This window comes from Onychomys torridus, chromosome 8, assembly GCF_903995425.1.
Source record: "Onychomys torridus chromosome 8, mOncTor1.1, whole genome shotgun sequence".
NCBI classification, from domain to species: domain Eukaryota; kingdom Metazoa; phylum Chordata; class Mammalia; order Rodentia; family Cricetidae; genus Onychomys; species Onychomys torridus.
In genome coordinates, this window is record NC_050450.1 from 16,088,330 (window position 1) to 16,100,153 (window position 11,824).

General features: G+C 45.6%; 1 protein-coding gene across 1 annotated transcript in view; it reads left to right on the forward strand.

Moving 5' to 3' along the window:
* Positions 1-11,369, forward strand: part of Adcy9 (adenylate cyclase 9) — a 131,089-nt gene extending 119,720 nt beyond the window's left edge. The window contains exons 10-11 of the mRNA XM_036195690.1: positions 728-772; positions 6,918-11,369. Of these exons, the coding sequence (XP_036051583.1) occupies positions 728-772; positions 6,918-8,109 (1,237 nt within the window). The 3' untranslated portion in view covers positions 8,110-11,369. The remainder of the gene's footprint in view (positions 1-727; positions 773-6,917) is intronic.
* Positions 11,370-11,824: the final 455 nt, after the last annotated feature.

The following is an 11,824-nucleotide window of genomic DNA, read 5'->3' on the forward strand; positions in this document are numbered from 1 at the left end:
TTTATATAAAAAGTATGAAATTCATCAACCAGCCTTTAACATCAGATGCCTCATGAACCACTCATGGTGACAACATTCAGTCACACTTTTGGCTTCTTCTCTTGGATCCAGAGAGACAAAGTAGTGGCCTCCCATCTGCTTTCCTGCTACAATCCAAACAGCAGATTTTAGAGCGGAACTAGTAGCCAAGACCCCTTCCACGTGGAGGATCCTCTGTGCCTGCTGCCCAGTACCAGTTGTTGCTGGAACTAGCATGGCACACTGCTCATCAGGTAGTGAACAAAAGCCTGAATTCACCTCTTAGAAAAGAGAAACTGCCTTAGTTACTTTTCTGTTGTTGGTAAAAACACCAGGAACAAGGCAGCTTATAAATAAAGGAAGGGTTTAGTTGGCCTTATGGTTTCAGAGGGCTATGACCAACTGTTTACATCATTCCCCCAAAAGGAAAGTGATGTAAACTCTTCTTGGGTTGATTTTATTGTTTTTAAATTTTATTTATTTATATTTTATGTATGAGTGCTCTGCATGTATACCTGCACACGAGAAGAGGGCACCAGATCTCATTATGGTGGCTGTGAGCCACCATGTGGTTGTTGGGAATTGAACTCAGGACCTCTGGAAGAGCAGACAGTACTCTTTACCCCTGAGCCATCTCTCCAGCTCTTTGGGTTGGTTTTAATAATGCCTTTTTTGTTTTCTGTAACATTTTTATGCATTTTCTTTCCAGTTCCATAGTGATGTCACCCTTAGATACAGCTGCACAGAACTTCAGGTAAGTTTTCAACCTGGGGCCCGTGTCTCATAAATGAGAGCAGCAATCTCTCTACTCTATCTGCTAAAAGCATGCATGCCATAAGTAAACTGTACAAGCGTGTGTCTGTATATATGTGTGTGTGTTAGGTTGAGAAAACAAGCAATAACTGCATATTAAAGTGTCCAGTCACAGTTGTATCTTCCTGGGAAGGTGAGTAGTCACTAAGACATATATTAGAGTTAGTAATTTTATACAAGACTTTAGCACATTATACAGGAAATCTCACAAATCAAAGAAAAATATTTATTGTCTAAAATATTTTGACGTGGACCATCAAGATGGCTTTGCTGTTAAAGGTGCTTACCATGAGAGTCTGGCAGCCTGGGTTTGATCCCCAGAACCCATGTAAGAGTGGCTGGAAAGCGCCAACTCCTCAGACCTCTGCACATACGCCTCATCACGCATCCCTACACTTACCGTGCACACACACAGACAGCAATAATAAATAATTTAATAATATAATATTTACATATCTGATGAGAAATTTGAAATAATAAATATTTGAATTTTTAAATTAAATACTTAACCCTTGCTTTACTCTAAACATAAAGATGAATTCTAAATAAATTGAAGGGTAAAAGATAAAAATTATGTGTGCTGTACATGCATATCTACAGCCACACATGCCCCTGTATTAATGCATGCAGACACACATCACAAAAAGTAAAAGTAAATAACTATAAAAATTAGAAAAGTAGTAATTTTCATACCTCTTAAGACTGGTAATTTTCCAGTCTTATCAGTAATAAATAGGAAGAGAATGAAGGACAAAGAGGAAGGGAAAGAAGATGAAAGCAGGGAGAACATTCATGGAACAAAAGCCCACACAGAAGACAGACAGAAAGAGTTCACCAAAGAGGAAAGATGTCACAGTAGCCACATCTCCCCAGTCCTGGGAATCGAGCTTGCCAGTGACCTCCACTGATCTTCGGCTCAGCTTCACTTGGGTCTCAAAAAGTAGTAACAGGATGCCAGCCGTGTCGCTGGGGCCTGGATTGCTAGTGCTGTGCAGGCTGAGCCCCGTGCTAGTGCAGCACAGTATCTACAGCCCTACAGTCCCTGAATGCTACAGGTGCCAGCCGTGCTGCTCAGAGCTGCAAGTGGCTTTCTGTTTGTTTGGGTTTTTTCCCTTTCTATTTTAAAAACTCTCTTTTGCGTGGTGATAGACTTTAGTATGTTTTACTGTAACTTCCATTAACGGCTTAGTGTCCCAGTCTTCAGTCCTATGTGGACTCTCCCATTTATTCATCTCAAATTCCTCTTTTGGACTAGGCTGTGATGGTGCAGGCCTCTAATCTCAGCTGTGCAGGAGGCCAAGAGAGCAGAAGAGGTTGCGGGGCTGCAGAGCAAGCTCAAGGCCAGCCTGAGCAAGTTTCTGAGACCCTGCCTCCAAATGGAAATGACAGCTAAAGAGCTGGGACCAGCTCAGTGGTAGAGATTTATCACCAGTACCACTAACGTGCAAAAAGACCTCCCTCCTCTTGGAAACTGACCTTTGCTATTTGAATTTAGAACTGGGATAGGCTACCTTTGCCCACCTATCTTAGAATAAAAATTGCTGGTTGTTATGGCATATCCTATGATCCCAGCACTTGGGAAGTGGGGGCCAGAGGATCCAAAGTTCAAGTTATCCTCAGCTACATAGTGAGTTAATTCCAAGACCTGAGCGACATGAGACCCTGTGTTAATGGAACAAAATTCGGTACAGGACAAAATGGTTCATCAAGTAAAGCACCAGATGTCCTCTGACCTAGACACATGCGAGGTGCAATGTGTCTGCGTTCACTTACCATGATACACATAGTAATAAAGATTTTTTAAAGATGTAGACCAATGAGAAAGTTCAGGAGGTCCTTGCTGCTAAGTCTTTTGACCTAAGTTCAGTCCCTCAGGAAACTGGAGCAGGAAAATTACTGCGAGTTTGAGACCAGCAAGTGAGGAGGAAGAGCAAGATTGATTATGGAAAACCTGGTACTGTCGCCCGTTTCTCCCACCGAGATTTAGAGCAGTTAATGTTAAGCCTGCTGTACTTACTAAAGGGGGCTGTTCATCAACGCACAACATTGGGAAAAGCAAAATGAAACTTAGCCTCAGACCAGCAAGCTGCCCACAGGAGACAGGGCTGGCTTCTCTCCAGCCCAGACCCTCTCCCCCCTCTGCTTAAAAGCCAGCCAGAGAACCTCAGGCTGGCTTGAAACATGTTTTAGTGAGTTAAACAAAGTGGTCCCTTTGCTTAGCATTTGAGTCATAGGTATTGTCATTTGTTTCAATGCTATAAGTAAAATAAATAACCTTGGGGTGTCCTACCATAGAGAACTCTGTCCTGGTTCCCAACCACTGAGCTGTGAAACCTATGCCAGGTCCCCAGGCCAACAGCTACACTGCAGGGTTCAGCATATTGCAGGAAAAAAAGACAACAGGATCAGCAGAAGGAGAAGCTTCTCTCAGGAGCCCCCTCCCCATGAGCCGTGAGAGCCCTAGAGGATCTCAGTCACAACACAGAGCCCTGACTTCTCATAGCAGCTGCATACACAGCCTGAAGGGAAGCAGTGCTCAGCATCAACTGCATTGCCTGTGCAAGCAGCCTCCATACACTGGCTGCTATCACCCAGGGATAATTGAAACCTCCCCAATCCCAGCTCCCTACTGCCAGCCCAGGCCTTTCCAAGGATGATGACCTCCCCTGCAGAGCTAGCACTGTACTCTGAACCCTAATGCAGAAGACTTGGCCACACTCCAGCTAGTCTTCATGGTTTACAACAGGAGGAAACCAAGACCTGGCAGAAGGTGTGGTTTGCCCAAAGCCCCCAATCTCTCCGGTCGTCCTACCAGAGCAGCCCAAGGGACTAGTCCCTTTGGGATGGTGCTTTGGGAGTGTCTCAGTAGCCTCAAGTTCATCTTTCTTTTCTTCTCTTCCTTTCCTGCTTCCTTCCTTCCTTCCTTCCTTCCTTCTTTCTTTCTTTCTTTTTTTTTTTCTTTTTCTTTTTCTTTTTCTTTTTCTTTCTTTCTTTTTTTTGAGATAAGATCTTGTGTAGCCCAGGCTGGCCTTGAACTTGTTGTGTACTCAAGGATAACTTCACATTGTTGACACTCCTGTCTCTACTCCAAAGTGCTAGGGTGATAGGCGTGTGCCACCAGGCCTTCCTAAACCTATTATTTTAAAATACCCCTACATTATTGTTGCTTTTTCTCTTTACTCTTTTGGGGGAGCCCGCCACCCAGCTCCCAAGTAAATCACACACTGAGGCTAATTCTTAATTATAAATGCCTGGCCTTAGCTTGGCTTGCTTCTTACCAGCTTTTCTTATCTTAAATTATTCCGTCTACCTTTGCCTCTGGACTTTTACTTTTCTTGTACATCTGTAAATCCTACTTTACTTTCACTCTTTTTTTTTTTTTTTTGGTTTTTTCGAGACAGGGTCTCTCTGTAGCTTTGCACCTTTCCTGGACTCGCTCTGTAGCCCAGGCTGGCCTCGAACTCACAGAGATCCGCCTGGCTCTGCCTCCCGAGTGCTGGGATTACAGGCGTGCACCACCACCACCCAGCTTACTTTCACTCTTAATCTGTGACTGGCTGTGTGGCTGGCCCCTGGGATCTTCCTCTCCTTATTCTCTTGCTCTTTCTTCTTTTCCTCCTAGATTTCTCCTTCTATTTATTCTGTTTTCCTGCCAGCCCCACCTATCCTTTCTCCTGCCTCACCATTGGCCATTCAGTTCTTTATTAGCCCATCAGGTGTTTTAGACAGTCACAGTAACACAGCTTCACAGAGTTAAACAAATGCAACACACCTTTGCATCATTAAACAAATGTTCCATAGCATAAACAAATGTAAAACACTGTAAAATAATATTTTACAGCACCCTTATGTCAGCGATAACAATAAAACTTAAATAGTGTGGCTAAGGAATTAAGGTTTCTGTGCCCTAGACCCATCTCACCTGAGGATATCAACTTTCTATCCATTTATATTGACATAGTGACCAAGTCCATCATTACATAAACTCTAACAACCTACCTTGGGCAATTTAGTAGTGCATTAACTTATAAAACTGATATGAACTGAACAGCCACAGTTCTGTTGGAAATAGAAAGGGAGGGGGTAAGAAAGGATGGAGGGAGGGAAAAAGGAAATGGTAACATTAACTGACTTGGGTAGTAGGACAGTGGATGAATTGGTGTTTTCATTTTTGCCTTTTCCCCACATTTTCTATGATTGAGCATGCAATATTTTTAACAGAGGAAAAAAAACTGAGCAAGTATTGTGGTGTATATTTATGATCCCAGCACTTGGGAAGTGAAAGCAAGAGGATTAGAAATCCAAGGTTAGCCTCAGCTATAGCAAATCCAAGCCAGCCTGGGCTACATAAGACCCTGCCTTTAAGAGAAAAAAAAAAAAAAAAAAAGGACAAGGTGGCCCTCCATGCTGTCCTCAGTGTCAGGGCTTCTGATGGTGGTCCCCGCAGGAGACCGGCCCTCTGGAGAAGGTTCAGTTATCAGTCAGAGGGAATGAAGTGCAGCCTCCAGGAGAGCAGTTGGAAGGCTAGCGCCATAGCTTAGAGAGAGAACCCCTGCCTACATACCAGGCCCAATCTCCAGCACTAAGAGGAGGACTTTTGGGGAATGTCTAATTAAGTTCTAAACGCGAAACTTTGAAATGATCCAATAATCCTGGTATATGCAAAGATGAGCACATGGGAATGTCCCTGAGACATTACTTCTCATCCTAACTACAGTGTCCCTCATGAATGTGGTGATCCATATATTAGATTACTTTATAGCTGTGAGAAAATAGCTCTGTGTGTTTTACCTCAAAGGAAAGACTTCCATTCTGTATGCTGATTGGCTTTCTTACCATGTGCAAATATACCCTTAAGTGTATACATCTCATACTCTTTTTGAAAATGCTAAGATTGTCTTAATTGACTGGTAAAGCAGAACTAACTAGAATGGGGGAATGTGTTTTGTTAAACTTTTATACGAGTAGAGAACAGAGAAAGTATATATAGTCTTTGTAAAATGATGTCTGTTGTTTAGAAATCTAAGAAAATAGACCAGAATATTCAGTTTCTTGGGTACAGTAATGGTACTGTGGTCACAAAAGGAAATGTCCTTGTCTTGGGAAATACATACTAAAATAGTTAGACCAGCCGGGTGGTGGTGGCGCGTGCCTTTAATCCCAGCACTCGGGAGGCAGAGGCAGGCAGATCTCTGTGAGTTCGAGGCCAGCCTGGTCTATAGAGTGAGTTCCAGGAAAGGCACAAAGCTACCTGTCTCGAAAAAACCCTGTCTCGAAAAAAAAAAAAAAAAAAAAGTTAGACCAGCAACTTACTTTCAAAAGGTTTAGGAAAAGTATTTGTGTGTGTCAGTGTGTGTTTGTATGTTGTATTGTTGAGAAGAAGAGCAGAAAGGCAACATTCAACAGATGTCACATCCCCGGGTGAAGAGCTTCTGAGTGTTTGTTTTATGAAACTCAAAGTTTCCATAAAGTTGAGATTTTTCCAAAAGAAATAGTTGAGGAGAAAGAAAAGTTTTTTGTTTTTTTTTAAATCTAATGAGTTCTTTTAAAGAACAGTTACAGCTGGGCTTAGCACTACAGGCCTGTAATCCCATCCTGTGGGCATGGAGACAGGAGGTTAAATGCAAGGCCAGCCTCTAGCTACATAGCTAGTTCACAGCCAGCTTGGGCTGTATGACACCTGATCTCAAGAAACCAGATCAAATGTAAATAAAACAAAAGCGTCCCTGAAGCCTGCACAATAACCAGGCTGCTTTCAGGCCTCAGGGTGTCAAGGGTGGTACTCAGTCACACTCGGCGGAGTGCTCCCTCTCAGAGTGGGTTTGGGGTGCTCCCTTAGTAGGGTGGTACTCAGTCACACTCGGCGGAGTGCTCCCTCTCTGAGCGGGTTTGGGGCACTCCCTTAGTAGGGTGGTACTCAGTCACACTCGGCGGAGTGCTCCCTCTCTGAGCGGGTTTGGGGCACTCCCTTAGTAGGGTGGTACTCAGTCACACTCGGCGGAGTGCTCCCTCTCTGAGCGGGTTTGGGGCACTCCCTTCGTAGGTGTTCTGAGCAGCTACGTCATTTCTATCTCTCTGCTCCCCAGTGCCAACAGGAACCCATGCAACAGCTCACTGCTGCAGGACAGCAGGAGGCCGGCCAGCCTCATAGGCAAAGAGCTCATCCTCACCTTCTTCCTCCTGCTCCTCTTGGTCTGGTTCCTGAACCGAGAGTTCGAGGTCAGCTACCGACTGCACTACCATGGGGATGTGGAAGCGGATCTGCACCGCACCAAGATCCAGAGCATGAGGGATCAGGCTGACTGGTTACTGAGGAACATCATCCCCTACCACGTGGCTGAGCAGCTGAAAGTCTCCCAGACCTACTCCAAGAACCATGACAGTGGAGGAGTGATCTTCGCCAGCATCGTCAACTTCAGTGAGTTCTATGAAGAAAAGTATGAAGGGGGCAAGGAGTGCTACCGGGTCCTCAATGAGCTGATAGGTGACTTCGACGAGCTCCTGAGCAAACCGGACTATAACAGCATCGAGAAGATCAAAACGATCGGGGCCACATACATGGCAGCGTCGGGGCTGAACACTGCCCAGTGCCAGGAGGGTGGCCACCCACAGGAGCATCTGCGTATCCTCTTTGAATTCGCCAAGGAGATGATGCGTGTGGTGGATGACTTCAACAATAATATGCTGTGGTTCAACTTCAAGCTCAGGGTTGGCTTTAACCATGGACCCCTCACTGCAGGTGTCATTGGTACCACCAAGCTGCTCTATGACATCTGGGGAGACACTGTCAACATTGCCAGCAGGATGGACACCACTGGTGTTGAATGCCGCATCCAGGTGAGCGAAGAGAGCTACCGTGTGCTGAGCAAGATGGGTTATGACTTTGACTACCGAGGGACTGTGAATGTGAAGGGCAAAGGGCAAATGAAGACCTACCTTTACCCAAAGTGCATGGACAATGGGGTTGTGCCCCAGCACCAGCTGTCCATCTCCCCAGACATCCGTGTCCAGGTGGATGGCAGCATTGGACGGTCTCCCACGGATGAGATTGCCAACTTGGTGCCTTCTGTTCAGTACTCAGACAAGACTTCCTTGGGCTCTGATGATAACACACAGGCCAAGGATGTGCACCTGCCCTGTAAGAGACCCTGGAAAGAGCCGGTCAAAGCTGAAGAAAGATTTCGATTTGGAAAAGCCATAGAAAAGGATGACTGTGAAGACACAGGAGTAGAAGAAGCCAATGAACTCACCAAGCTCAATGTCTCAAAGAGTGTATGAGGCAGCGTGGAGTGCTGCCGAGGTGCTCTGTTCATCCAAACACAATAATATTTGTACTGACAGGCTGGCATGCTGTCCAGCACCTCAGTGTCTGCTCCTGGATGTGGTGTCATGTGGTCATTTCAGCCCGAATCTCTGTGTGGATCACAGTTATTCAGGGTCCATTCCCACCCATTTCTTCTTTCCTTTACTCCCTTTCCTGGAAGCCTGCCCCCAGCCTGGGGGATCCATTCAGCGGTGTGGAGGAATATAAGTGCCTTCAGGGTTTGGCCTTGAGTCTAGGGCTGAGGCCACTGGTGGAATCATGGCCCTGGGTATTATTTGACTTCTTTAGGGGGGAAAAAAAAGCTGTGGTTAAGATACCGTTTTTTTATTGCCTTTTCTCACAAGCTTTTTTTTTCTCATACAGTGTTTTCCAGTTTATTTTTTCTATATATGTAATAGTGTTTTTGGGTCACCTGGCCTTTCTAAGCACATACACGCACACACACTTGCATTTATGAATCTGACATAAAGTGCCAGTAACTCATCTGGGGGAGGGGCTATAAAAAGGGGGCAGGACTAGGAAGCTCAGCAAGCCCCCTTCTGGCATCTCGGGGTACCTGGGCCCTTATTCCTGTGGCCCATGAATGGGCCTCTCCGCCCCCAACACTGGGCAGTTTCAGGGGCTCATCTGCACGCAGGCCAAAATGTCATATGCTCACCAGGCACAAGCTTACACACCAGGCACAAGCTTACACACCAGGCCTCAGGAATCTCAAAGCTGTGTTTTCATCTGAACCTCCACAGAGGGGTCTTCCAGCCAAGAGCGAAGATGTTTGCCTCAGAAGCCGACTCATCTGAGGGAGACAGTCAACCATCTGAGGGTTGCGTTTATTTATTTATTTATTTATCAAAACATGTGTATTATGGGGAGGGGCCACTGGATAGTTTTGGTGGAGGGAAACAGGGAGTGGGCAAGGCAGCTTGCAAAGGACACAGAAGACCAATGACAAGATATCCTTCTATGTTTCATGTCTCATCCACTGTGGCCTACGGTGCCACCCAGGTGCCACCCAGGGTGCTGCTTCCCCTTGTGGGGATCCAGAGTCAAACTGCTCAGCTCCAAGCAGGATTCTGCAGACCTTTTGTCCGTTCCTCCCACTGTTGGACTGCACAGGCTGATTTGTAGTGGGATTTAATTCTGCTGGCCAATTCAGACTCTCGAAAGAGGCTACTTGCGGCACACCAAGGAGCAGAGCCATCTCTATGCCAAAGGAGATGCAGAGAGCAGACTCGGAGCCAATAAGGAGAACGGTGTTCACGTTCCTGGTGGCTAACCTTGCTCAGAATTGTGTCTTTCCATGTCGAGTCTCAAATTTCTGCTGAATGGAACTCAGGCTACAGTTACCCCGATGCCATCGTTCTTCCAGGTGACGCTGGTGTGCAGCTCAGAGACGACTGAGGAGCAGCTCTGTCTGTTGGAGGTCTGCATGCCTGCCCTGTGGTGTGTTCTCGCACTGGTAAACCTCACTGTGTGATTTCACCTCTGAGTTGAGTCCCTTGTACTCATTCCCAGAGACAGACAGGACCTGCTGATGCTAGCAAGGTGATGCACTTCTAGTCAGCCACTCCCCTGGGGACACCTGGGATGGCCACCCAAGCATCATAGCCAGGCCAGGACCCAGAGTGTTCTTAGTGACCGGAAGGTTTCCCCTCCCAGTTGGCTCCCTGTTGGTCTTCCAACACGAAGAATGGATGGTTGTGACAATACCTCTTGCTTCTGAAGAATGTATTCTTGTACAATGCCACAGATTTTATTCTTAAAAACACTACCTGATTCTTTCCTTGTACTAGGGATTTAGGGCATGTTGGGGTTCCTCCAGTCAGTATTAGGGTGTTCGTTATCTGAGTGTCAGTCAGTCTGTCCTCCACCTCCAGGCTGTCTAGACTGGAGGAGCGAGCTGGTTGTCAGTGTCGTTGCAGTCTTGGTTCAAGATGTGCTCTGCCAAGTTCATCTCTGCACACATCTTCCCTCCCAAACTCTCTTCCTTTCTCTGCTGCAAATGTGTTTGTGATTCTTTCCCAGCCCACCCCCCCCCAACCCTAGACCCGCAAGGCAGTTGGAGAGAATCATTGACCTTGAGCAGGTGGTCCAGTTAGGCATTGTGCAAACAGAGCCCTGGATGAAGGGCAGCTCCCACAGAGTGCAATGGTCTGAAACACCCTGAGCCTTCCTGAAGAACCAGTGCAGACATTCTTTTTTCAGGGTGCAAGGCCCCTGAGGGCTTTCCAGCTCCCTGTCCCAAAGCATACCTCAACACAGAACCACGGCTCTGCAGCACACCTGCCGTGCAGCCTGGGCTGTTGGCATTGAACAAACAGCTGGAGACAGTTGGGCTTCTAGGCAGTGGACTGGAGTGTCCTTCAGGTGGCAATACTTCTTAGGAACCTAGGGCAGGAAGCAATACTCCGGAACTGAATGTGTGTAAATAGTTGCTTTGCATTGCAATTCCCTTTCCCTCTTGGCCCAGCTCAGATCAACTTTATACATCTGTATGATCAAGCACACATAATTTTGTCCCACGCAAATGAACATAGAGTATCAGTTATAAACCCTTAAACTGCTTGACCGAGTCCCACAGATTGACCACACCTGCGCATGGCTCCCTCCACCCTGGCTTCATTCCTGGGGACTGCATCTGCACATTTGCACATGACACAGAGAGCCAAAGGCAGTGTGCAACCATCACCTGGGTTATAGTCACTTGTAGTTTCCAAAGAAAAGTCTGCATTTGAATTTCTTGATTTTCAAGGTCAGCGTTTTTTTTCCATTGGTTGTTTTGAAAATCCGCATCATGCCTAGAACCTGAAATTAAATCAGCAAAAACCAACTGTTTGTGTTTCCATGTTTCCTTTGCTCTGCTCTTTTAAAATTGTTAATTCTAAGAATTTCAAAATGCATCCACTGAAAAAAATGGATATTAAAATATTCTAAAACCTAACTTTGATGCTTGGTATTTCCTCATTGAAAAGCTTGATACTACTTCAGACTAGGCCAGCCACCTCCCACCCCTTGTATTTTCTGCAACTTGTGGCCAAAACAGGAAGATTTACTTTTTATTCCCATCACGGCTTTAAAAATAGGGAAAAAAAACCCACAAAATTATGCTTTTTTGTGTTTCTGGGGCTTTATTATTATTATTAATATTATTACAATTATTTAATTCACCTACTGCAGTTAACTTTGGTTGAGAAATATTTATTTTTATACAGAATGTTAAAAGTTAAAAATCAGGCACATTGGGGCTGGAGAGATGGCTCAGAGGTTAAGAGCACTGACTGCTGTTTCAGAGGTCCTGAGTTCAATTCCCAGCACCCACATGGTGGCTCACAACCATCTGTAATGAGATCTGGTGCCCTCTTCTGTGTACATAATAAATAAATAAATCTTTAAATCTTAAAAAAAAAAAGTCAGGCACATTGTACATTTGACAATTCCCCTACTTCATTAGGAGTTTTTCACTCAGCATCTTTTTTTTTTTTTTTTTTTGAGACAGGGTTTTTCCTAGAACTCATTCTGTAGCCCAGGCTGGCCTCGAACTCACAGAGATCCTCCTGCCTCTGCCTCCCGAGTGCTGGGATTAAAGGCGTGCGCCACCGCCGCCCGGCTCATGCAGCATCTTAGTGAAGGAGTTGACGTTGACTGAGAAAACCCAGTAGGTTTTCTGAAAAG